This window comes from Sciurus vulgaris, assembly GCF_902686455.1.
Source record: "Sciurus vulgaris genome assembly, chromosome: X".
Lineage (NCBI taxonomy): Eukaryota > Metazoa > Chordata > Mammalia > Rodentia > Sciuridae > Sciurus > Sciurus vulgaris.
This window is the reverse complement of record NC_136471.1, coordinates 1057148-1084890: the sequence shown is the minus strand read 5'-3', so window position 1 is coordinate 1084890 and position 27743 is coordinate 1057148. Positions and strand designations below refer to the sequence as shown.

The following is a 27743-nucleotide window of genomic DNA, read 5'->3' as shown; positions in this document are numbered from 1 at the left end:
TTTTAGCAGATTCTGAGGGAAGTGCCTTGATTCCTTTTCACGTGCCTCCTCACAGCATGATGGTGGCTGTGTTGCAAGATTTGAATATGAAGTATCCCCCAAAGACATGTTTTGAAGGTTTGGTTCCCACTGTAGCAATGTTCACAGGTAAGACTTTGGGGAAGTGACTGGATTGTGAAGAGTCTAACCTCATCAGTGAATTAATCCATTGATAGTTGAACGGACTACTATAGGTGGGACCTAGTTGGGGGAAATAGTCACTGGATGTTTGCCCTGGAAGGTTATTTCTTGTCCCCTACTCCTCCTTCTTTCCCTGCTTCTTGGCTGCCATAAGCTGACCATCTTTCCTCTCCCCTTTCACCATGGTGTTCTGCCTCATCTCAGGCCCAAAACAATGAAGGCAAGTCGCCATGAACAGAAATCCCTGAAATCATGAGCAAAAATGAATCTCTCCTCCTTTAAGTTGTTTATGCCAGGTATTTTGGTCACAGTGATGAAAAGCTGATTAAAATTCCTTGTTTGTCCCAGCCTCAGAAGCCAGGATCCCCTCTGATGTATGTCACTGGCCAAGGCAGCCATTGCCTAGTCCTACCCAAGTTCTATAGTATGGGGCATAGATTCCACTTCTTTTTATTTTTATTTCTTTTAGTGTTACTGGGGATTGAATGAAGGGGCACTCTAACACTGAGTTACATCCCCAAACATTTTATTTTTTTAAATTTGGAGAGGTTTTCACTAAATTTCTCAGGCTAGCCTCAAACTTGCAAGCCTCCTGCCTCAGAATGGAATTGCAGGTGTGTACCATTGTTCCCAGCTAGAATCCACTTCTTAATAGAGAGCATCTAAATTCTGGAAAAGCAAGCTGAATAAGAAATATAATTGCTACCATTTTTTAAGAAGGCAATGTACTAAAATTGGGTGCCCCAAAGCTGAAACACCCTAAGGGGAGAATCAGAATAGAGAAGAGGAAGAATCCAACCAAGGTGCAATCTCAGAGGGAGGAAAGATTCAGGTAGGTTCCACAGAACTCTGGAGTGTAATTCCTAATCAATGTTTGTCCAAACACGAGATAAAGGAGTTAGGGTTTGGTAATGTTGCACCCCTCAGTTGGGAAGGCAAGAGGAGTCAATTCCAAGGTACTTCTAGTTCTCTGCTCTTTTAGGTCAAGCACTTCTGAGAGCTGGAGGAGTGTGGGCTGTCAGAACCAGGAGCACACTGACACTTGGGAGGATGACACCAAGTAGAAGGGGTCCTAGAGGGTTTGAATGGAGCACCAACAGTGTCGTCCACCACCTCCTGTCAGAAAGTAAGCTTCTTAATGAAAGACCTTTATTTTACTGAGTCTTGTATCCCAAGTGCCTACAATGAAACCTGTCATTAAAATTTGTTGAATTGAATGGAATTGTCAATGGATATAAATATTTGCTTTATTCTGCCTTTTGTGCCTTGCTGCTGAAGGTATTCCACATCCAAGGTAATAAGTTTTCCTTATAACTTCTAATACTTTTTAGAGTCATATTTCTTATATTAACTTAATAATGGCCCTGGAGATTTTTCCTTCATGATAATTGGTTTGTTGAGGTATAATTTGCATATAGTGAGTGTACAAATATTAAATTTATGGATTGATAAGTTTTTGCATATGTCTACAATCATGTAACCATTGTGGATTGATATATACAGCATTTACATTATTCTAGAAATTACTCTGTCATTACCTGTTTCCTCCAAACCCAAGCTTGCTCTGCTGCCTTGGTTTGGTCATCCCTTCCTTGCTTCATGGCTTAGAGATGCCACTGATCTAGCATTCAGAGCTGCTGGGAGCATCAGCCATGGAGAAAAGGGAGGTGATAGCAAAAAGAATCCTGCTGGGGAGAGGTGGGCTTAAGGCTGTTGCTTTTGTTATGTGATGACAAAGGTCAGGTTATACATTGTGTCACAAAGAGCAGTTGGATATACTGTCAAATATTAAAGCTAGTTTCTGACAAGAAAGATGTCAAGATGTGTTTGACTGAACAGAAGCAGTACTAATGACAGCCACCTGCCAACTGTTTATAACAAAATAACACATTGTACGTGAATCTAGTTAAATTTGTTGTACTCAAAAATGGTGATGAAGCCTATTTTCAAATACTTGGCTTTCTAAATAATTTCCTTATTTATATACAATGTTATCACTTAAAACAAATAAGCAAGAACTTAAGTTGTGATTTCTCTTCATAAGACTTTATTAATGCCAGATATTAAACAGTAAAAGCAAAATGAATTTGAAAAATCTGTGTGATTGTGGGTACAGAGATGGTATAAACAGGGACCAAGGAAACTGGTAAGAGGAAAAAGGCAGGCCTGACGGGAGCCTTCAGTCTGAACGTGGACCTGTATGTCATAATGATTCACCTGATCCTTGCTCTAATGAAGTGGCCTGTATACTGAACCAACTGGATTGCTCTGTGCCTTTATATCCAGGCTGTGTGCTGGGCCTCAGGGCTCCTCCCTCCTCAAGGAATGCTTAATTCCCTGTGTTCCTAGGTTTGTGACCTTCCTGACTTCCAGGGTTGAGATCCTTCTGTTTTCTGTCATGCACTGGAAATGAAAGAAACAGGAGCTAATGATAGTAATGAGGGATTAATTGCTGCGTTGCCCTGTTATATTGATTCCAGAGTCTTTCAGGAAGGGTCTACTGTTCAGTGTAAAGACACCCCAGAATGGTTTCTGCTATCATTTGTGTAACAAACATCAGGCCCTTGGTCAGAAACACAGCCCTCTCTTACATATATATCAATTGTCTCCACTGGAAAACAAGATTTGGCTGGCGTCATTTTGACTTAATGGTGCCTTCTTCAGGAGCATATGCTGCTGTCAGCTCAAAAACTACCTGTACTTTCATCATAATGATTTTTGCCTAGCCATCCTTTAGTAGTTTTGTCAAGGCAGGACATAATTGCATACACCCTGGAAATGACGGATGATGTACACCTTTAACATAGAGAGCACCTATTCAGAGCATTCCTGTTTTTAATTAATCACATCCAAACAAGTCATACTACCCTTGTGTGTATTGCTTCATGCTATACATTCTTGGAAATGCTTTGTAGGAAAGAGATTTCTTCTTTTCTTTCACCAATTCAATATTTCAGTACTCACATAATTTCAGTTGTAGTAATTTTTTTTCTGTGTTCAATCTGGTGTCATTCTTAACCCTCAGGGCTACAATTTTTCTGTAGTATCCTTTTTTCAGGTAATTAAAGATCCAAACACAATTCACCCACACATGAAGCTACCATTCACAGGAAATGGCAATCTGCAGCCCTGGTTTCTTTCCTGTGACTCTGTGACTTTTCATCAGACACATGAAGAAGGCAGCTCCTTCCAGACTTTGGCCTAAGTGTTGTGACATGGAGCTGGCTGGGAGGTGCAAGGAGTGGAGAGCCTTCTCCTTGCTTTGTCTAGTCTCATTAAAGACCCTGGACTCAGTTTAAAGTACTTGGCAATTTTCCCTGCTTTGCAATACAAAGAAAATGATGTCACCAGAACCTGCTGCTATGAAAATCAAAGTGACTTCTTGTATGGTCTGAAAAAACAAGACTTTGGCATTTTCTTACCATTCGACCACTTGAAACCCTGAAACCCTGTGGCAAAGCCTACAATGGCACCAACCGCATTGAGTGTTATAGAGTTGGTTGCCTATTTGATCGATCTTTATACAGTATCTGTTTAGTTCTCAGTTGTTCAGATATGTATTCTGGCTGTAGGTTCTCAGAAGGATCAAGAAGGGGTATTAAATAAAATTCCATGCCAACTGAGCCACTCTCATTCTGAGTTCCCTGGGTCCCAGAACCCTTCAAGGAAGAGATGACACGATGCCCACATTTTATGGAGTGTTTGAACTCTCAGGATCTGTCATTTTTCAATCAGAAGGGAAAAATCATCCAGAATTTCAGACTGATCATCACGAGGTATTTCTAATCGTAACTACTGAGAATGTAAAGTTCCAACTGAACATTGCAGAAAGAACTCCTCCCTGGATATATATACCTTTCAAGTATCAGAGCACTTGCTCAGATCTCTATGAAAGGAAGAGGGGATGATGGCTCATCTTTTGCATGCAGGTGTTTCCCACAGGTTTCCAAGGTTGACCCAAATGATCGGTTTTGTCAAGATCCTCAGAGGTAGTATAAGATAGTAGAATGAGTTTGCAATTGGCAGCCTGGAAAACTCTAAGCTTGACTCTGTATCTTAGCCCAATGAGTGATCGTGGGTAATGTGTTCCCTTCTCTGGTTCTTAGTTTTCTTCTCTTCAAAGTGGTAGTAGTGACAGACTCAGCCACGCATAGCTTCTAGGGCCTTTTTGAGGAAGGAATGAGATGATGCATTAGAAAGCATGCTGGGAAAACACCAACAGCAATGGAATAGAAGCTTAAACACAATGTCTTTATAACTGCCAGTGTCATCAGATATGCTCATCATGGAGCCTGGGATCCACTGCTCATCACTTACTTGAATTGCATCTTTCTGGGACAAAAATGATTGATGTGATAGAGTCATAGGAGTAAGGAGTGTAGATTCTGTAACTATTGCTGAGCTTGATCTCCTCAACTGTGTCTTCAAGGGCTATGACAAAATGGTCTTCAGGGGTCACTACTAGAATAATTTGATTCTGATCAAAGCACAGGAGACCAGACAGAATTTCAGTTATTGGAGGCAAGCAATGTCAGCCTGTTGGCAGCAAGACCAGCTCCAATCTTTGCTATGAATATTCCATTTGAAAAATTTTAAAAATATTTGGAAAAAATGTTCGCTCAAGTCTTGTTTTTATTATTTATACTTATAGTGCCTGAATTAATGGCATTTTTTACATCTCAGTCTGTGGCTGTGGAATCCTTCATCTCTTCCTTTTGTGATGGTGGAACCAAAAGTAAGCATCCCTGAGGCTGGAGAAATGAACTTCTGTCACAGGCTCTGGAAGTGGGGGTAGAGAGGTGTGGGCTAACCCCCTTCACACCCTCTTAGGAGAAAACTGCTGGCTTCTCCTTTCCATTCAATGCATAAACAGATCCTTTCTCCTAAAGGTTCTTGCCAATACCGCAGAAACTACACATTGTCTCTTTGTTTCGACCTGTGTTGATCATTGGTGTGGTTTTAGTGAAAAAAATGCAAACTGAATCCCAGGTTTCCCAGTTTCACACCTGGCCCAGACCCACACATCTCACACTTTGGATTGCCTCTCATCCGTCCACTCCTGCTTGGTGTTCTGGAGAGCTTGTGTCTTCTGCTCATCCACTTGGACATAGTCTACTCTTTGCTCTTCTGAAAGAAGAAGTTTCTGAAGGGGAAGGACAAAAAGGTTTTCATTACATCTAATTTTTTAAAAATCAGGATAGTGCCTACCTTTCTGTGGTAGGTTACACTGTAATCTTTACTGTATTATTTACTCCCTCTTCCTTCCCACAGAAACATTAGGCTCTGCATGTATGATGTGTGAACATCTCCTAACTTTAACCATTTGACTGACTGGACCAATAGAATATGAATAAAAGTGACAAATGCCAATCCTAAGTAGAAGAGAGGCATCCTGGGACTCTGCAATTTCTCTTTTTTCTCTGCCAGAAGCCCTGTATTGAAGATGACCTGGAACACAATATCCCTGGCCTACAATAGACTTTCTCATGAGTAACAACTGAAAGAGTCTTTGTTCCTGTGTACCTGAGGTTTGGGGATTGTACTCTGCCTAAACTGATTAATGTGCCTTTTGTACTTGTTGCTCTCACCCTTCTGACCAGCTTTTCTTGTGTATCCATTCAGGTTTTTGGAATGATATTAAATGTGGAGAAGTAGGTGTTCATTCAGCAAAAGAGGAGGGAGGTCTTCCAGAGTTTCTTTTTTTCTTACACACACACACAGACACGCACACACACACACACACGGAATCATATTGTACTTTCTGTTCGGTGAGCTGCTTTTGTTCCCACTAAACAATACATTGTTAGACGTAATTGGGATTATGACCATCCCTCACTCAAATATATTTAGTTGTCACCTATCACTTACTGTTAGTTCATTCCATGACTCACACTGCGAAGTGTATATTATTTAATGGCTAGCATCACTTATGGGTATTAATAAATCAATCCTCTTAATAACTCTCATTGTATGTGTTATTATTTCTGATTTCTAATTTACAGATGAAAATACTATCCAAAGGATTTGAAACAGTCCAACCTGGCAATTCAAGGTCCTTTCCTGAGGGGTTCCATGCCAAGTAGAGCTCTTTTCACCCTGCATAAAATCTAGCCAGACTGGCCTGTCACTTGTTCTCTAAACAGGTCCTTCCTATGCCTGGCCCATCCTCATCTGTGTCTGAGAAATTTTCTATGACTTTTAGGGTACATATCCTGAAAAGCATGAATATAACTTCTGTCTATACACATGCACCCAAAGAACATATTCTAGAAGGAAATACACTAGGATTTCATTCTCTCTGGAAGGCAGGTTTAAGATTGATTGCAATATTTTTCATTACATATGTCTGTATTTCTAAGACCTCCTAAAGACAATACACATGGTTTGGCAATCAGAAAAATCTAAGCAGAAATGGGGTCCTTTGGGAATTATCAGATGTAAAATTCTTCCTACCTGCTGTACAGGGGCTGATGATGCTGAATTAAAGTCCAGGGCCAAATAATCCAGGCTGAACTTCTTTGTCCAGGTAAGACCACCACTGCTCAGGGAGTTGGCTGCTTGGTGCTCCTCCTAGGAAACAACATCACAGGACTCTGGTTAATGAGTCAGGGAAGGAGGGCAAGTTGTGGCTCCAATCCAAGTAGCTGCCATCAGATTACAAGAGAGTGGTTTGATGAAACCTGAACATATCTGTTTGTATGCGAGTGAGAGCTGGTATTTCAAACACAATATAGCCATTCAGCCTTACCATGAAACCACATGACAATTGGAAATGGCTTGCCAAAATTCCCTCACAAAAGAATTCACTTTATGGATCTGATAGGCTCGTGATACTTTAGGAATTTTATATATATATATATATATATATACACTTTAGGAATTATATATAATTAATTATATATATTATCTCATTTATATATAATTAATTAGTATATTATATTAATTATATATAATATATATACTTTAGAAATTTTATACATATATATATATATATATATATATATATATATATGCTAGGCAAGTGCTCTATCACTGAGCCACAACCCCAACCCAGGGATTAACTCTCGATAAGATCAACTGCACTTGTTAAACTTCCAATAAAAGTGTCCCAAACGCATCTAAAGATACTTTACACATTGTAAAGAAAGAGTTATAGTGAAACTCACCAGCAAGCTTCAGAAGCATCTTACAACCAATACCTTTGGAGTGACTCTCCCCTCTACCATCTGTTCTTCTCCCCACTAGAGGCAAAGCACTATCTTGAATTTTGTGTTTACAACTCCTTTCCTTTCAAAGTGTAGTTTTGTGAGTGTGCAAGTATCCTTAAACAACATACTATCTAGCTTTTCCTGTTTTTGAATATCTTATCAATAGACATGTATTTTTGGTGGGTTCAATTTTTGCTCAAAATTATATAGTTCACACTCACCCATGTCAGTGCATTAGCCCCACTGCACTCATTTCCACCAGGACAGATTATTTCATTGCATGATTTATTTAACCATTCTGCTACCAAAAGACACTTGAGTTACTCCCAGTTTGGGATTTTACTGTGAGCATTTGTGCCCCTGAATAGAATTGCTGGGTTATAGGATGTGCTCATCTTGAACCTTACTGAAACCAAATAAACTACTTTCCAGAGTAATTGCAGATGAACCAATCTACGTGGGTTCCAGGACTGTATAGGGACCCTATTGCTTCCCATCCTGGCCAACACTTCGTATTGTCAGTGTTGTTTGAACCTTTTTCCGATCTAAGACAGGTGAAGTAGTACCTAATTTTGATTTCATTTTTTTCCCATTTCCCTGATTATTAAGTAGCTTGGGCATCTTTTCATATGTTCAAGGGCCATTTATTATTTTCTCCTCAGTGAATTGTCTGTTCTGTCTGGGGCTTGATTTTGGCTTTCGTGTTGAAGTATTTGCATTTTTCTTATTGGTCCCTGCACCAGGCCTACTCTGTGTTGATCGTTGTTGGTGTTATGAGCAGGACAAATTCCATCCATTTTTGTTCTTCTTCCAGAATGTTTTGTGGATTCATCATCCTTTACATATACATTTTCAAATCAGCTTTAAATTTCCTCAAAAACTGATTTTAGGGTTTTGGTATGATAATGTCTTTAATATTTAAATCTTCCTGTTCAGGAACATGGTCTACCTTTCCATTTCTGTAGGTACCCTTAAAATCTTTCAATGAAGTTTTAATTTTTTTTCCTATAACATTGTTCACTGACCTCTTGTTAGATTTATCCCTAAATACCTAGAATTTGTTATTATTGTAAATGTTATATTTTGTTTAAATCTTATTTTCTGTTTCTTTCCACTGTATAAACATTTCAATTGTGTTTTGTGTATTGATTCTATATCCATCAACTTTCATATTTCATTAATTCTAATTATTTTGTTAATACTTTATTAATGATATAAGTAACTGTTTTATTCTAAGTAGGTTATTTTGGGTTCTCTGGGTAGACAATCACTTTCTATGAATAATCACTGTTACTCTTCTTCCTTTCTTTCTAATTATTATTCCTTTTGGTTCTTTAATTTTTCTCTATCACTGGATAAGACTTCAGATGTTGAATGGAAGTAGTCAAAGAGGTTGTCCTTGGGATGAGGTGTAGCTCAGCGGTACAGTACTTGGCTAGCATATATCAGGCCATGGGTTCCATCCCTAGCACCACAAAAAGAGGTCATCTTTGTTTTGTATCTGATTTTTTTTTTATTTTTGTTTGTATCTGATTTTAAAGGAAATACTTTTAGGGTTAAGGTTAGGATTAATCATTGAGTATGATTACCTACTATAGATTCTATAAGACTCCTTTTTATGAGATTTAGAAAAAGTCTTATTCCATGTTTACTAATAGATTCTTTTCATGAAGAGCTCTCTCAAAGCTTTTTCTGCAGCTAGTAAGATAACAGAATCATTTCCTCTTTTAATAAGTGCATGTACTCAGTTGACTTAATAGATTCTCCTGGTTCATGGTTAAAATATCTCATTCCTCTGGGAATATTGGTAATAATACATTTTAAAAAGGTTTTCCTTTCTGATATAGTTTTTATTTCTACCATTCTCCTTTGATCACTATCCTTTATGCTAGAGCTATCTTGAAATGTTAGATGAAATAACTGGTTGTTGCTCATAGTTAAAAGATTTAAGAGTGAAAAACCAAAAAAAAAAAAATAATGCAAAGCTTTGTGCATGCGGTAGTGCTTTTCAGTCTGGGGTATAGTGCACTGACTGGATTTCTTTGGTAACACCGAATAACAGGACCTAGGTCTTGTCTCTTGGGCTGCTCAAATAAACAAGGGAAATATCTTTCAATCTCCAGAGTCAATTGCAAAGGTCTGGTTGTCAATATTCTGGAAAAGAAAGAGTAAGGAAAGGGCTCACAGTGTTTCTCATATCTAGTATGCACATTTATTCACCTTGTTTTTAATATATTTGACTGTCAAATGTGTCTAGTATCCCCCAGTGCAGAGACTCCTAGTTCTACTCTATGCAGAAAGTACGCTTCACTTTTATGTGGTATGGGGGATAGGAAGTCACAGTGATCCACCTCCATGGAGTGAGGGAGGGGCTATTGGGATTTACGTGCTGCTTACACAGACTTTTAACAGTTATTCCTCTTATATTTTCCTTTCAGCCCTTCTTCCAGAACTAACTACTATGGAAAATTTCTGAAGCTTTTGGATATTCTGAAGTATTAACTAAAGTTGCTTTTTGATTTCCTCTCATCTTGGGTCTTATAAGTAATTTACTACAAATGCATCTGCTTTGCAGTTTTCAATGTTTGCTATTTTCTTCTCCAATTCTTCACATCCTTTTGGGTTCATTCTCTAACAAATCTCTTCACTGTTGTTTTAGAGGATGTTAGGGGATAGAGGGAAGATAGAGACGTGATCAATCTGCCAGATTTACTGAGATGTCTAGTAAAAGATTCTTCTAATGTTTAACATACTTTATATAAATCCAACTTTCTCTTGTATATTATCAGCTTTATATATTGTTGGATTTATTTTGCTAAAATTGTTAAGACATCTTGTGTAACAGCTTTATTGAAATATAAATTCATATCACACAACTCACCCATTTAAAAACTGCATGTTTGTGTAGTTTTTGCCTCAATCAATATTGGAATATTTTCATTACCTCAAAAAAGAAATCCTGCACCCTTAGTCATCACCCAATCCCTTCATCTCCCCCAGTTTTAGGCCACCACATTAATTTAGCAAAACTAAACATTTCATATAGATGGAATCTTATAATATGTGATCTTTCGTGATTGACTTTTTTTATTCAGCATATTGCTTTCAAGGTTAAAACACATTGTTTCTTGTATCAATACTCTATTTCTTTTTATGACTACATAAACTTCTATCATATGGAATTAATCGGTTGATGAAAATTTAGGTCATTTTCATTTTTTGGTTATGGAAAATGCCGCTATGAACATTTGTGTATAAATATTTGGTTGGATATATTCTTTTTTATGATTTTTAATTCTATACACTGTGCAAGATTGGCCCATAATTTTCTACTTATACTTAAGAATTAATGTAACCAAGGAGTCAAAGACTTCTATGTTGAAAATTACAAAGACATTGCTGAAAGAAATAAGAGAAAACATAAATAAATGGAAAAGCATCTATGTTCATTGGTTGGAAGACAATGTTGTTAAGATTATAAGATTACCCAAAATAATTTTCAGATTCAAAATAGTCCATATCAGAATCAAATGGACTTTTTTGCAGACATATGAAAATCTAACATAAAATTCACATGAAATCTTCAAGCCAAATAGCCAAATCAATCTTGAAAAACAAAAATGAAGTTTGGAGTCTCACACTCTCTTATTTCAAAACTTACTACAAAACAACAGTAGTGAAGATAGTATAGTACTAGCATACATGTAAACATATAAACCAATAGAATATAATACAGTCCAGAAATAAACCCTGGCAAAAAATGATCCAAACAAATCTAGATTCTATAGTAATAGAATCCAATGACAGTATGTTAGAAGAAATGTCAGAAAAGGACTTCAGATTATACATGATTAAGATGATTCCTGAAGCAAAGGATGAGGTAAGAGAGCAAATGCAGGCAATGAATGATAATACCAATAAGCTGAAAGAGCACCTGCAGGAAGCAAAAGATCATTTCAACAAAGAGAGATTCTCTTAAACCCTTGCAAATGCAGTCAATTGTTTCATAAGGGCATCAAGACCATTCAATGAGGAAAGTATGCTCTTTTCAACAAATGGTATGGGGAAAACCAAAAGTCCACAGTCAAAGGGATGAAATTGGACTCTAACCTTATACCATATACAAAAATTAAGTAAAAAAATATCAAAGATCTAAACATGAATGCTAAAAATATAAAATTCTTAGACAAAAACAGTGGAAAAATCTTCATAACACTGAATTTGGTGGTGATTTCATGGATGTGACACCAATAAAACGAAATACTTTGTACACCAAAGGATACTATTAAGAGAATAAGAAGACAACCCACAGCATGAGGAAAATATTGAAAACTGTACAGATGATAAGGGTTTAATATTCATAATACATAAAAACTTCTACACCTCAACAAGATAACAAACACCCAATTTAAAGATAGGCAAATACTTACTATGGTTTGGATATTAGGTGTCCCCCCAAAACTCATGTGTGAGAATATACAAGAGCATTCAGAGGTGAAATGATTAGATTATGAGAGGCTTAACTTAATCAGTGCCTAATCTGCTGATAGGGATTAAATGAGTGGTCACCACAGGCAGGTAGAGAGTGGCTGAAGGAGATGAGTACCTGAGGACATGCCTTTGGGGTTTATATTTTGTCTGTGATGAGGGGAGCTCTCTCTGCTTCCTGGTTGCCATGAACTGAGCTGCTTTCCTCCACCACACCCTTCTTCCATGGTGTTCTACCTCACCTTCAGCACAGAGCAACAGAACCTCTGAAACCATGAGCCCCGAATAAACTTTTCATCCTGTACATTGTTCTTTTGTCAGGTATTTTGGTCACAGCAATGAATAAAGTAAACTAGAATAATACTGAAGCACATTTCTCCAAAGATAAATAAAAGGCCAATAAACACATAAAAGGTGCTTAATCCCACCAGTGATTAGAGAAATGTGAATAACAATGAGATAATCCTTCACATCCATTAGAATATCCATTACGAAAAGGGAGATAACAAGTATTGGTGAGGATGTGGAGAATTTGGAACATTTGTTCATTGTTGTTTGGAATGTACAATGGTGCACACATCATGGAAGACAAGTTTGGTGGTCCTTTCACAAAACAGAATTACCATATGACCCAATAATTCCACTTCTAAGTATATATTTAAAAGAATTGAAAGCAGGAACTCAATAAGAACTTGTATACCCATGTTCATAGCATCATTATTCACAATAGCCAGAAAGTGAAATGAACTAAATACCCAAGATAAATAGACAAACAAAATGTGGTATTATTCATATTATTAATTATCAGATTATTTAGTCTTAAGGAATTAAATTCTGCTATAGCTACAATGAAGGTTAATCTTAACATTATGCTAAATGAAAGAAGGCAGACACAAAAGTACAAATATTCTATCATTCTACTTTTATGAGGGACCTAGAATAGGCACATTCAGAGACAGAAAATAGTACAGAGGTTACCATGGGCTTGTGGGAAGGGAAAAGTTAGTTAGTGTTTAATGGGTACAGAATTTATGCTTGAGATGATGAAAAAGTTCTGGAAATGGATAGTGGTAATGGTTAAACAACTTGTGAATGCATTTACTGCTGCTGAACTGCATACCTAAAAATGCTTAAAACAGTAAAATTTATGTTCTATATATTTTGCTAGAGTAGAAATATTTTTAAAACTGTAAAAAAGTGTTCATAATGGTTCTAATTGTTCCAAAACTCAAAACAATGAATTTGTCCTTTAGTGTATAAGTGGATAAGCAAATGTGGTACATCCATACAATGAAATACTACTCAGCCATAAAACAGAATGAAGTATTGACACATATACCAATTTGGATGAATTTCAAAGGCATTATTCTAAGTAAAATAAATGAACCTTAAATGATGGTATATGATTCTATTTATATGGCATTCTTGAAAAGACAAAATTAGAGCAATGAAGGACAGTTTAGCAATTATCAGGGGTTAAGGGTGGAAGGAGGGTGTAGCATGAGCGAGTATTTTGGGGTGATGGAACTACAATGTGTTATGATGTGGTGGTTACACAAATCTATATAGATATAGAACTATACACCAAGAGAGTAAATTGCACATATTTAAAATCTTAAAAGTATTATAATATCATAATAATAATGTGAGATTTAGGAGTCTAGAATTCTACTATAAAACCCTTACAAAACTTGAAATTATAGGGTTTGAAAAACTGATAGAGAAGAAATCACATAAATTAAGATTATGATTCATTTTTCTAAATTTTCTATAATTTTACAAACATTTAAAGAAGTATTGTTATGGCTTGGATCTTGAATATCTTCCCAAGTTCATATGTTAAAACCATGGTCCTCATTGTATCAATATTCAGAAGCAAGACTTTTAGGCAATGATTGGATCATAAGGGCTCTCACCTCATCACTGTATTTTAATCCATTACTTAAGCCATTGATAGATGGATCAACTACTGGGACGTGGGCCCTAGTTAGAGGAAGTGGGTCACTACAGGCATGCCTGGAAGGGTTCATGTTCTCTCTGCTACCCCTCTCCTTCTCAACTGCCACGAACTAAGCACCTTTCCTCTGCCACACCCTTCTGCAATGATATTCTGCCTCATCTCAGGGCACTAAAGGTACCCAACCATGGACTGAGACATCTAAAACTGTAAGCTAAAAGAAACTTCGTTTCCTATAAGTTGTTCTTGCCAGGTATTTTGGTCAAAGTAATGCAAAGCTTTCTAACACAAGAATATATACCACAACTTGTATAGCAATGAAACAAAACTTGTATTTTAGTCCCTGACCTTAATTTTTACAATCAGATCAGAACTTTTCCTCAAACATGCATATGATTATGTGCGAAATCAAAAACAAATCATATTAGTTCTGAACACCATATGGGGCTGTTATGTGACACATGGGAAACTGTAAATCAAACTCATGTGAGACAACTTTATTACGGGTTTAAAAAAATAATTTATGAGATAAGATAGTTCTTCAAAAATTTTTATATTGGTTCCCTCCAAGCTATCATCAGTCAGTGTTCCTGGCTCTTCATCTGCTGTGTCCTATTGCCTAGTAACGTGCACAGCCAGCCATTGACCAGTGATTACAAACTCAGGCAAGCAAGCAATTCTGAACTGCATTATTAATGAAACACAGGTCTTTCTCACAATTGCAAAGAGCAAAAGTAAACTGCTGGTATCTGGAATGACTCTGTACTTGTTTCAAATAAGTTGTAGGTTGACTACCCTTTTCTAGTCTCTGGAGACAGAGCACAGCTGTTCAGCATCATTTACAGGAGTGTCTTCTTGTAGAAGTTTCCCAAGGGCCATTACTAAGTGTGAAAAATATTGGGAAGAACATATCAAATTAGTAGATGAGTCATTTCCATCTGCATATAGTTAAGTGCACTTACAACACAATTTTATCAAATAAAAAGGCAAAATAAAGCATTTAATTATTGCTTTATTGGAGATTATAATTTTAAGTGTCCAATTACCCTTTATGCTTCTGTATAGGAGGGTAGAATTGTCATCTGATGGGCATATATTCACAATGCCTTCAATATCAAGGTTCTAAGATATCTTTTCAAAATTTCAGTTCAGGTAGAGAAAAAATTTTGGATCAGAGGAGCCCATAGTATCACAGCAGCTACATGAGACTGAATTAAATCAACAACTCTGCAGAAGCATATTGAAATAGGGAGACAGTTGAAAAGTGCTGGTAGGCAACTCAGAGAGCTAGCAACCATGTGAAACCCGACAATATCGGTTTCCAGAATAGAAAGAAAATTAACAAAAGGAATAGATGACAGCAAAGCTGCATGCGTGGTAGCTCAGTGAGGGAAGGGGAAGTTCTCCAATGAGCCAAAAGAAATTCTCAAACTGACCTTAAGAGAAACAGGTGCTGCTGTCAAACAAAAACAACATGGAGCAGAAAATAAGCTCAGATGTGGTGAGCTGAAATAATGTGGAAAAAGCCCCAGAACTCTCCATCAGAGATAAAGGAGGAAAGTGGTGAAAGTTAAAAATGATGTGAAAATATAAAAGATATTGACAAATTTCTAGACACATAAGACCTACCCAAATTGAACTGAGAGGATACACACAATCTAAACAGACAAATATCAGGAAGAAGATGGAAGCAGTAATAAAAAATTTCCCAACAAAGAAAAATCTGGGACCAGATGGATTCTCAGCTGAGTTCTACAAGACCTTTATAAAAGAGCTAATGTGAATCCCCTGAAACTAGTGAGGGAACATTTCCCAATTCATTCTATGAAACCAGTATCACCGTGATATCAAAACCACTTAAAGACAAATCAAGGAAAGAAAACTACAGACAATTATCCCTGAGAAACACAGACACAAAAATCCTTAATAAAATATTAGCAACCTGCTTCCAAAAAACACATTAAGAAGATTTTATACCATGATCAAGTTGACTTCATCCCAGGGATGAAAGGTTGATTTGATATATGCAAATCAATTTGTTGATTCATAACATAAATAGAATTAAGGACAAAAATCACATGATCATCTCAATAGATTCACAAAAAGTCTTTGACAACATCAAGTACCAATTCATGATAAAAACAAATATCGTAAAGGCTACAGATGAAAAACCCAAAGCCAACATCATAGTGAATGTGAAAAAACTGAAAGCATTTCCTTTAAAATCTGGGACAAGGATGTCCACCCTCACCACTTATATTCAATATAGTACTTGAAATTTTAGCCAGAGTAATTAGGCAAGAGAAAGAAATAAAAGGAACACAACTAGGAAAGGAAGAAGTCAAATGTTATGATTTAAATATGAAGTGTCTCACAAAGTTCCTGTATTAATAATGCAGGAATATTTACAGGTTAAATGATTAGATTATGAGAGTTGTAATCAATCGTTCCATCCTAGTTCGAATGGAGTAACTGGGTGGTAATTGTAAGCAGGTGGGGTGTGGCTGGAGGAGATGGGTCACTGGGAGTATGTCCTATGAGATGGTTTAGATATAAGGTGTCCCTCAAAAACTCATGTGTGAGATAATGCACAAAGTTTAGAGGTGAAATGTTTGTGTTACAACAGCCTTAACCTAATCAGTGCATTTATCCACTCACAGGGATTACCTGGGTGGTATCTGTAGGCAGGTAGGGTGTAGATGGAAGAATTGAGTCCCTGGGGTAGTGCCTTTGGGGTTTATGTTTTGTCCATGGTGAGCAGATCTATCTTTCTGTTTCCTGGTTGCCATATCCTGAGAAGTTTTCCTCCACACACCTATCTGCCATGATGCTCTGCCTCACCTTCAGCCCAGAGCAACAGAGTCAGACCTCTGAAAGTGTGAGCCCCAAATAAACTTTTCCTCCTCTACATTGTTCTTATTGGTACTTTTGGTCACAGCAGTGAAAAAACTGACTGAAACAACTTAGAAAGTTGCATCTTCTCTGCTGCCCCTTACCCACTCTCTCTGCTTTCTGGCCACCACAGCAGAGCAACAATCCTGTGCATGGTGTTCTCCCTCACCCTGGACCTAGAGCAATGAAGTCAGCCAAGCATGTTTTGAGACCTATGCACATGACCAAAATAAACTTTTCATCTTCTAAGTTGTCCTTGTCAGGTATTTTCATCAGAGCAACAAAAAGATATCAAATTATCACTGTTTACAGATGAAATGATTGTAGACTTATGTCACAAGAAATTCCACCAGCAGACTTCTACAGCTGACAAACAAATTCAACAAATTAGGATACAAAATAACAGCTTTCTTATATTCTAATAATGAATCTGCTGAGAAAGAAATCAGGAAAACAATTTCATTCACAATAGCCTCAAAAATTACTTCAGAATAATTCTAACCAAGAAGGCAAAATATCTCTACAATGAAAATTATACAACACTGAAGAAAGAAATTGAAGAAGACATGAGGATACTGAAAAATATCTCATGTTCTTGGATAGGCAGAATGAATTTTGTTAAAATTGACCTATTACCAAAAGTGATATATAGATTCAGTCAAATTCCTATCAAGATACTAATGGCATTCTTCACAGAACTAGAAAAAATAGTTTTTAAATTCATATGGAAGTTGAGTGTAGTGGTGCATGCCTATAATGCCAGTGGCTCAGGAGGCTGAGGCAGGAGAATTGCAAGTTCAAAGTCAACCTCGGCAACTTAGCAAGACCCTAAGGAACGTTGAGACCCTGTCTCAAAATAAAACATAAAAAGGGTTGGGGATGTGGCTCAGGGGTTAAGTGCCCCTGGGTTCAATCCCTGATACTAAACAAAATAAAATTCTTATGGAAGAATAAAAACCCCAGAAGAGTCAAAGCAATTCTGAGCATTAAGAGCAATGGAGGAGGCATCACATTTCCCAGCTTGAAATTATACTAGAGAGCTATAAGTAACAAAAACTGCATGGTACTAGAATAAAAAATGCCTGTAGACCAGGGGAATAGAATAGAAGTCTCAGAGACAGACCCACACATATGAAGTTATCTGATCCTTAAGCCAACAACATACAGTGACGGAAAGACAGCTATCTTAGCAAATGGTGCTGGGAAAGCCAGATATGTATATGTGGAAGAATGAAATTAGATCCATACCCCTCACCCTACATAAAAGTCAACTCAAAGTGATTCAAATACTTAGGAATTAGATCAGAAACCCTGCAACTGTTAGAAGAAAACACAGGTTCAACACTCCAAGATATGGCTGCAGGCATTGATGTCTTCAATAAGACTCCTAAAGCTTAAAAAATAAAACCAAGAATTAATATATGGAATGGCACCAAATTAAAAAGCTTCTGCACACCAAAGGAAACAATGTGTGAGAGAAAATCATTGCCGGCTACTCTTCTGACAAGGGATTAACATCCAGAATATATAAAGAACTCAAAAAATTTAATACCAAAAAGAATCCCCAGATAACCAATCAAAAAATTGGCAGATGAACCAACAGATATTTCTCAAAGGAAGAAATATAATTGTCCAACAAATATATGAAAAATGATCCACATCTCCAGCAATCAGGGAAATGCTAATCAAAACTATACTTAGAATGGCAATCATCAAAAATATAAATAACAAGCTGGGTGTGGTGGTGCACGCCTGTAATCCCAGAGGTTCTAGAGGCTGATGCAGGAGGATGGCAAGGTCAAAGCCAGCCTCAGCAACTTAGTGAGGACCTTAGCAACTTCGTGAGACCCTGTGTCAAAATAAAATATAATAAAAACGGATGAGGATGCAGCTCAGTGCTTACGCACCCTTGGGTTCAATCACTGGTACAAAGAAGAAGAAGAAGAAGAAGAATACAAATAACAATATTTGTAGGTGAAAATGTGGAGGAAAAGTTAAACTAGTACACTTCAATATTGGTCAGGCTGCAAACTGGTACAACCACTCTGGAAAGCTATGTGAAGATTCATTGATAGACTAGGAATAAAACCACCATCTGATCCAGCTCCCCCACACCTGAGTATTTATCCAAAAGAACTAAAATCAGCATAATATAGGGATATATGCATCCTAATGCTCATAGCAGCAGAATCTACAATAGTCAACATATGGAATTATCTTAGGTGCCTGTCAACAGATGAATGAATAAAGAAAATGTGGTATATATACACAATGGAGTTCTACTCAGCTATAAAAAAATAATGAAATTGTGTAGCTTGTAGGAAGATGAATGGAACTGGAGAACATTAGGCTAAGAAAAATAAGCCAGACTCAGAAATTCAAAGGTCATATGTTTTCTCTCATACAGAGAAGCTAGGGGAAAAACAAAGGGTGAAAGAGGATATAATGAAAATAGAATGAATACCAATAGAGAAGAGGAAGGGAACCAACTGTAGGGAAAGAAGTACCAAGGAATGAAATGGAGCAAATTATGTTATGTGCTTGTGTGACTATAACACAATGAATTCCACGATTGTGTATAATGCATCAATAATTTATTTTAATATTAATTTCATAGTTTTCGCTAGAGTTCTCTATATTTCGAAATTGCAGAATGGGCACAGTTGTTGCTAAACTGTCCACTAATGGGGGTACTAAAAGCATCTTCAAAACCCCATGCTATCAATAGAACCTAAGGCGAAGAGAACAGAAGAGAAAATAGGGCAGGAGGGAGACATTAGGACTCTTGAATTGTGAGGTTAATCAAAAGATAGAGATGTCAGGTCTCCATCCAATGAGGTCTATAGAAATAGCCTACACAGGAGAGTATTCAGAGGTTACAACACACCAGGAAGGTTTGGAGGCAGGTGTTCTAGTAAAAGCAAGCACCCGTACTATGTGTATTTTACAGCCTGGACTCTGGATGTCCAGGGAATTACAAACTATTGGATTCAACCATGACACCCACAGCCCTGGTGAAAGAAATTGCTAGCATTTTCTCTTCCCCATAACACAGGTCTCAGCCCTAGGTTCTTCTGAAATAGTGTGACTTTAAAAATGGTATGATTAGCTGAATATCACAGGAATAAAAACCAGCTTCAAATTGATTTGTTTTCAATCTAGAAAAGCTGTGACCTGGTTTTACAATCAAGTGATTGTTTTATGATTGCACAGAGATTTTGGAGGGGTGTGTTTTCTTTATAATGAACTCACAAGAGTATATACATTGAGAATGCGAAAATATAGGATTACCATTTGGATGTAGTTTTCTTCCTCCTCTCTGGAAACAGGACTGGCAAAAAATCTTGTAGGATTAATACCATTTCTTTCTGGAGAGAGAAAGCTGGTTCGATTGCTAAGAAGAAAAATACAGATGAGGTCAAAGCAATGTCTTACAGCTGCTCTGAAAGGCAGCCAGGAACTGACATGGCCCCATGGGGCTTCAGTCTTCCCCTTCCAGACACAACTTCCTTCCGGCCCAAGCAGTTCCTAAAGAAACAGAGACTGCCCAGCAGCTCTGTCCCACTTGTGAAGCAAATGGCTCTCACTTGCTTTTTCCCAGGCCCTCCATATGACATAGGTCATGAACTTACTAGAAACAGACCAAGTCATCATATCATTTAGCAAAAAATACTTCTTTGTGACCCTTTTCTTTCCAAAGAAACCAGGAAAAGTAAGAAAGTGTGGCCATTCCTTTGATAGGAAAATAAGAACTGTGAATCAATTTCAATTCTACTCCTCAGTGAGAAGTACAGACTGTCTCTGAAGTTTTGCCTGGAAATATACCTTCCTGCACAATTCTGATTTCAAAGTGATTGTGCCATCTGGTATTTACAAGTTAACTAGGAAACTCTGGGGTTAGCCTCATGACTCTGAAAATGCAGCTTAGAAAAGGTACAGATATATTTTTGAGCTTGTCTATCCAACCTGTGAACCATCTTGCCCTCTTTGATAGCTCCCTTCTCATATCCCATTCACAAAGCTGATCTTCTGGAAGTACAGCTGGTAGTACTGACACAGCCCCCTGGGCCATAACTGATTCCGGTTTGGCTGGGCATCATAATTCTGTCTTCCCACAAAATCTGACTTGCTATTGAAAAAGAGCTCATCTCCGTTGGCACTGGAATTGAAGTATATAAATAAGCTCAGGAGCTATGGTACTGCTATCTTTGGCCACAGAAATTATGCAACGAAGAAAAGAGCTCTACAAAAAAAGAGATGAGCAAATGTGAATGGAGAGGTAGATATGAGAGGAAAGAGAAGATGCCTTGAGCTCCCAATAGCACTCCAATTCCCGGTTTCAGTATCCCAAGAAACCCAGTCATACTCCTTCCTTTGTGATATATAAATCACCTCTAGCTCTTGATAATAAACTAGGCTGTCCTTTAGCTTAGGCAAGATCAAGTGGGCTTCAACAACAAGAAACCTAATTAAGTTTGGATATGTCTGGGCCCCTTTGACAATCAGAAGTTTACCAAGGCACAGTGTGGGTCCTGGTTAGAGATGTGTGTTCCCGGATGGTGGAGAGGTTTCTCAGGTCCAGGGGAGGTGGCCGTGCTACAAGACAGTGTACAGTATGGTTAGTTCTTAGGAATTCAAAGCCAGAATCTGAAGTATGTAAAACCATGACATTCTGTTTTCCTAGCACAACAGATGCAAATGTGCCAAGAGAAAGCACTAATGGTGATTGTGAATTTCACCATCTTACTCTTCTCTGACTCCCTGTGAGCAAGGACAGCTACCTAGCAAATGGTCTGGGCTGGAAAGTTCACATGAGTCATGAAGTCCCTGTGGGGAAGGTCTCTCCTGGCAGCATGACACCCTGGTGTTGGGTTCACCCACCAGCTACTTCCTGGCTTCACTACTTGCCCTTTTCCACCTGGGTGCAAGGTTCATTCCAGAACCAACCCTCCTGGCCCAGCTATCTACCTTTGCACCTACCTGCTACATCTCTAATCCTAAGCCTATCAAACATCTTCTTTCTGCCAGGATCTGTACAACCACACTGCTGAAAATAGTGACCAGCAGCCATGCATGGTTATTTACCTTATAATATATGTAAATTTATTGCAATTAAATAAAAGTGAAATTCAGTTCCTCTGTCTTGCCATTCTCATTGCAAATGTTCAATGGCAACGTTTTCATTATCACAGGTAGTTCTGCTCAATGGCACTGCTGTAGAAAATTAATTGAGCAAAACAATAATACCCACCTTAAAGTTACAAGTCCCTGTGAAATTGTTTCTGACCAGAATGGACAGTTACTTCCTCTGCACCTCATAAGACAGTCTGTTCTCCTATTTCGTACTGACTTCATAATTCTACTTTTTCCTCCAGATGGTTTTGACATATCTCCCCCTCATCTTTGCATCTGCCCCATGCACAGCACTGCACCATGGCCAATGCTGTTAAATGTGCAAATGTGTGTGACTGGAATGGAGCAGGCACGAGTAGGGACCTTAGTTTGCAGCTTTGGGCATGGCCAGCTGAAGTGACAGTTTTTCTAAAGAGCAATGAAAGGTGCAAGCAGACCAGATAGAATGTCAGAGCTCACAGTCATTGTATCAAATGATTTCTTAAAATCACATAGCCTACTGGGAAGGTGAGGGTGGATAAGAATGAAATTGCTTTACCCTGTCTTTTCTCTTTCTGTCTGTCCATGCTGCTGAGCTAACCAGAGAGGCCAGGTGCCCTGTGCACACAGGAGTCAGAGTGCTAATAACTGAAGTCCTCTCCCACCCCTAACCACCTGTGCTGATGGGCATACACAGATCAGTGAGTGATAAATTATATTTGACCATGAAGGACATTAAGGAATTAGTGTCAAAGGTCATTGTTGGCTGCCTTCCAGAATGCTGGCACTGTTATTACATTCAGTGTTGTCTAAATGAGATGTCAGGTGGGTTCCATTCAGACCCATCATCACATATCCCTAGGACTTTGTTAGGGAAACAGTCAAAGATGAGCTCTCTGGAATGAACTTGACTTTGTATTTGCAGGTCCATGGTACCTATGAATTTTCTGATTCCTTTTATCATGACAATTAGCAGCAGTAGGTGACCTCAACCTCCCCATTTTATCCCAGTCACTTCTTTCATACCCTTATGCTTTGCAGCCCTCCGACATGATTATTCTAGTGCTTCCTTCCCAAGGAGGGTTAGGAAAGACCTTGCTCCCCGCCTTCACACAGCAGGCCTGCTCAAGTGCCTTACGTTTCCTCTGAGGTTTGAGATCTCTATTCACCGGTGGAGGCTCCAAGTCTGCAGGTAGCTCAGGCAGTGGGCTTGAGATACTTCCTGAGCTCATAGGGATGTAGTCATCCTGGCTGCAGTGGGGTCCAAGACCAGAGGCAATGGCCTGGGGGCTCATGGGCACATAGCTGTCCTCAGCAGTGGATGAGGCTGGGGGATACAACAGGGAGAACCTGCAGGGCTGCAAGAGAACAGATCATGGAAACTGCCACCACTGGGTATCAAGGCTGTGCACATGGCTTAAGCTCCAAATTACCCAAGAATAACTCTGAACTTCCTCAGGAAAGTCAGAAAAGCCTGTACCCAAAGTTCTGCCTCTGTACCTAAAGTGTGAGTACTGGCAATAATCTCCCAGATCTGATGGTGGAAGACTGAGGGTTATGAATTCATGCAAATATTTTAGGTATGATACTTTAATTAGAAACTTCAGAGCCCTTATGGAACAGAGTCTAGGAGTTCCCAAACAAGTTCAAGTCTTAAAGGGAGACTGGAAAGGTTCTCAGAGATTCAGAGTACTGAATCTAAAGACTTGAAGGTAACATATATGAGTCAGGTTATTTATGTTAAATTGAGACTTAAAGGAACCCAAGTGTCAAACTTACCAGATTTAAACTAAGTCGCTTGTCACGGTGTCTTAAGGATTGGCGTTCTACATCAGCTGCAAGAAACAGGTCAGAGGATTGAGAACTTCAGGACAACATCAATTGAAATTAGGGTCCAAGACCTTATACACCCCATGGCCTGTGCTCAGCTTCAGGGGGGTAGAAAAGGAAGGTTTACACATTCCCCCTGGCCCGGTTCTACTCATCCCTGTTGTTTTGGTGTTTGCTTCATGGTCAAATCCTATTTTAATTACTTTTAATATCTGTTTGCTGTCATGTAAAAGAACACAACCTATCTATTTGTGCTCATATTGACATATCAAATTACTTCATTTTATTCTTAAATCTGAGACTATTGGTTCATTTTCATACTCCATTATTCTAGTTGCTTTATTCATTTTACCTTATAAAATGTGCTTACCTATTCTTTCATTTTTACTTTTGTCACTGTTCACACATTAGCATATTAAGACCTTTTGTGTGATTGGCATATATCCGTTTAACTCAGGTTGTCAGGAGAAAGCAAACTGTGTAATGATCACATCTCTAGGAACCTAGAGAGATTTCAAAATGAATTTGCATTCTTTATACTCTCTGTAATTCCTTTAAAACATATTTTGGTAGGTACTGGTGTGTGGGTGATTATATTTAGATATATGGAGAGAGAGAGTGAGAGTTTTTGTTGTTACTTTTGGCTGACATGAAGGAAGAAGAAAATGCTTACGTTGGTCAGTTCATGTGAGGCAGATGAGGAAACCCAGAGGAGCTAGTAAAGAAGAGGTTACCAAAAAGCCACACTGAGGATGCTGTGTGGACTTGCATCAGGCAGCTTCTAAAGGCTACAGAGACCCTCTGAAATCAAAATTACAAAGGAAACTCATGAAAATAATTGACTTTATAAAGGGAAAAAGAGGGCTCCAGGAGGGTATGCCAATGGACCAAACTGATGGGGTAGGTTAGAATTACCTTGATTTGGACAGTTTGGTAAAAAGCCACACCAGTAGTAGTACAGAGCCAGTTGGAATGTAAATGTGTGTGTGTGTGTGTGTGTGTGTGTGTGTGTGTGTGTGTGTGTTTGCTAAGAATTAAATGTAGGGCCTTGTGTATGCGAGGCAAACAGTCTACCACTGAGTCATATTTCAAGCCCTCTACTTTTTAATTTTACTTTGAGACAGGGTCTTGCTACATTGTCAAGGCTTGCCTCAGAGTTGTCATCCTCATATCACAGCCTTCCAAGTTACTGGGATTATAGGTGTCCTCCACCATACCCTGCACCAACCCAAATTTGGGAAGAACATGTCAGGTGAGAGGCAAAGAAGGAAATGGAGCAAAGCTAAAGCAAAACACATCACTTTCTGTACCAATTGTTTCCCCAAGTGACTCCAAAAAAACATTAGAAGTTCAGTCTCAGATGGAAGGCCTACTACATGATCAAGAACTCACACAGGCAAGCCCATCACAAGGGGCCAGGTCTCCAGTTTCTTGTGTCTTTTATAGCAATCTAAGTATCTCTCCTGGAGGCCGGGCTCAAAGGAGAGGTCAGGGAACCCAGAAGCAGGACACTGTTGCCCTCCAGCTGTGCGCTTCCATCAGGGTTTCCATTAGGAGACAAGACTGGTTTGAGCAAAGAACATAGGAAAAGTCCTCATGTGGACACAGGCATGAAAAGGAGCCAGGCAGGGCAGTACTTATTCAGTCTTCTCTCTGTACCTGACTCTTACCTTTCCAGGTTCTCATGTTGTCTAAACCAGAAAGAGAGATTCTTCTTGGCACCACAGTGCATTCTGGTTTCTTGCTGTTGCTGTGCCCACTCCACAGGTGCTGTTCCTCTCGGCGCCGTTCAGAGAAATGGCTTGGTTTAGGAGGGCGGGGAGGTGGGGTGTTGGACACGTCTAGTTCTTTGGCCACACCAGGTAAGGAAACTTGGTTTTTTTCTGCCTGAATGGTGGAATTTAAGGATGTTTCCAGTAATGAGGAAGAAGACAAATGATCCCTGGATGGCCCATTGATTTCTCTATTCCAGATCACAATAGCCTGGGACCTCACAGAAGGTGCCTCCTGAGATCCATTCCCATGGCGTGAGGGATGGACCAAGTTACTGGAGGGTAGTGGCTGAAGGCCATCAACAAAAACATCATCAAATGAAGTCTGTTCCAGTGAGCGGTCTGAGTTTGACCAGCTATCACATCTGGTGGGAAGACTGAGGGAAGAAAAGCATGTTAAGTTCAACTGAAACGTAGCCAACCACCCACCACAAACCCATGCTAGCCTCATTCCCACCTCTCCAATACCACCTTTTGTTCTACCTGTGAGATACATTCCCTCTAAAATGCTCAGTTTTTGGTTTTTTTTTTTTTGCACCAACCCTCTGGTACAAAAAAATGGTTTGTTAATTTTTTTTCATCCTATAAGCATCAGATATGTGTGAAAATGTAAGGTGAGAAACGAAAGCCAAGATGCTGAAATACATGAGTCATTTTGTTTAGTATCTGGCATGCTTCATCTTTCATAGTGGCTGATAGTAATCTGTCCATACCTTGGCACTGGCAGGAAGAGAGGTGAGAGCAGACACACCCACTAGAAAACACTCCCACTAAACAGACTGATTTGCAGACACATTGAGCATATCTCAGAGACAGATTCTGCTGGAGGAGGAGTGTGGACTCTGTGAACAGAGGAGAGCATGCTAGGAGATAGGGCTCAGAGTCCCAGGTGTAAGCATACCTGGCATGGTGCAGTCTTCCAGTCTCACAGTTGGACAGAACCAGATAATCAGGAAGGAAGAGAAACTCTGACTCACTTCTGGTTTCCTCAATAGCTATGGTATTAGTGTTTGGGTCATCTCTTGGCAAGGAGGAGCTGGCAGCATGGGCAGCATGAAGGGAGTTGGCAGGGGATGGCTGGAGGGAGGAGGGCATGTGAGAGAGGCTCTCCATGGAATCTGCTGGATTAAATCATTTCCCAGGTTAGTGTTTTAAGAATGGCTATAACACTCAAAATTTCTCAAACAGCATCTAAGAAGCCAAATAGAAGATGCAAATCACAGCTGTTGTTTGTACTGATGGAAGAGACCATTTCCCCAAGCTATAAACAATGTCTGGGAAAGAAGGCCAATGTTCCAAGAATAAAGTGTTGAATCCATTAGGAGTGAAAAAAAAAGCCAAGTATTCTTGGCCTAAAAGTCTGCAGATAATCTACAAACCACTTTTTTATAGCCCTCAGCAGCAGCCCTGCATCAGTTTATCCACTCAACAAATACACACATACACATATATGCACTTATGCATAACAAATCTAGATGGATATAGTTTCATATACACTTATGCATATACATTACTTATGTCTATCTATCTAGAATACCTATTGTTGCATCTACTATGTGACCAGAACTGTTTTAACCCTCATTATACAGCGGAGACAAAGGCACTGTCCTTACTGAAGTTTACATTCTAGCAGAGGAGACAGACAAATAACATTTACATAGAGAATTATTTAATAATTGTTATATGTAAAAGAAAGTAAAGAAACAGGCTGTTGTGATGACTGGAAAAGCCTGTGTTTCTCAAGGAGCCTAATGTTCTCCCATCACTTAAGAACATGCTCCCCAAGATGAATTTAGATCTGGAACCAATAAGACCTCAAGATCAGAAAGACCAATGAAAGCCTACTTCAGTTTTTCCTTTGAGCCAAGTTGGTAGTACAGGATTCCTGAGTCAGTGTGACCCTGAACTGCCGCTAGGCCATACTACCTGACCAATGTGACTTGAGCAAGTTACCACTTGCCTTCTCCAAGTTTCCTTTTCTGTAGAGTGGAGATAATAACACATATGCAAAAACATTTTAACAAAGCTCCTAGCCAGGATGCCCACAGTGTATTGACTGCTGTATGGTTGTGGAGACAGAATCAAACACTATGCAGTCATTGCTATTTATTTGCTGTTTCACTTTCTGCAGTTTCAGTTACCTGCAGTCAACCTTGGTCTGAAAATATTAAATGGAAAATTCCAGAAATAAAAAATCCGTAAGTTTTAAACTGTGGTTCATTCTGAATAGTATGATGAAATCTCATACCACTCTGTGCTCCTGGAGCATGAATCTGTGCTAGTTTTGCTGTTGCACCTCAAACT

At 38.7% G+C, this 27743-nt stretch overlaps 1 protein-coding gene across 2 annotated transcripts in view; it reads right to left on the bottom strand.

Moving 5' to 3' along the window:
* Positions 1–1710: 1710 nt before the first annotated feature.
* Positions 1711–27743, bottom strand: part of GAB3 (GRB2 associated binding protein 3) — a 59230-nt gene continuing 33197 nt past the window's right edge. The window contains exons 3-10 of one of the 2 annotated variants that reach the window (XM_079124386.1): positions 26341–26557; positions 25338–25816; positions 23617–23672; positions 22976–23195; positions 21240–21321; positions 20017–20119; positions 6634–6750; positions 1711–5323 (exon numbers count right to left, since the gene is read on the bottom strand). In XM_079124386.1, the coding sequence (XP_078980512.1) occupies positions 5207–5323; positions 6634–6750; positions 20017–20119; positions 21240–21321; positions 22976–23195; positions 23617–23672; positions 25338–25816; positions 26341–26557 (1391 nt within the window). In that variant the 3' untranslated portion in view covers positions 1711–5206. Of the gene's footprint in view, positions 5324–6633; positions 6751–20016; positions 20120–21239; positions 21322–22975; positions 23196–23616; positions 23673–25337; positions 25817–26340; positions 26561–27743 lie in introns of both variants that reach the window. The other variant, XM_079124385.1, reaches the window with a different exon arrangement.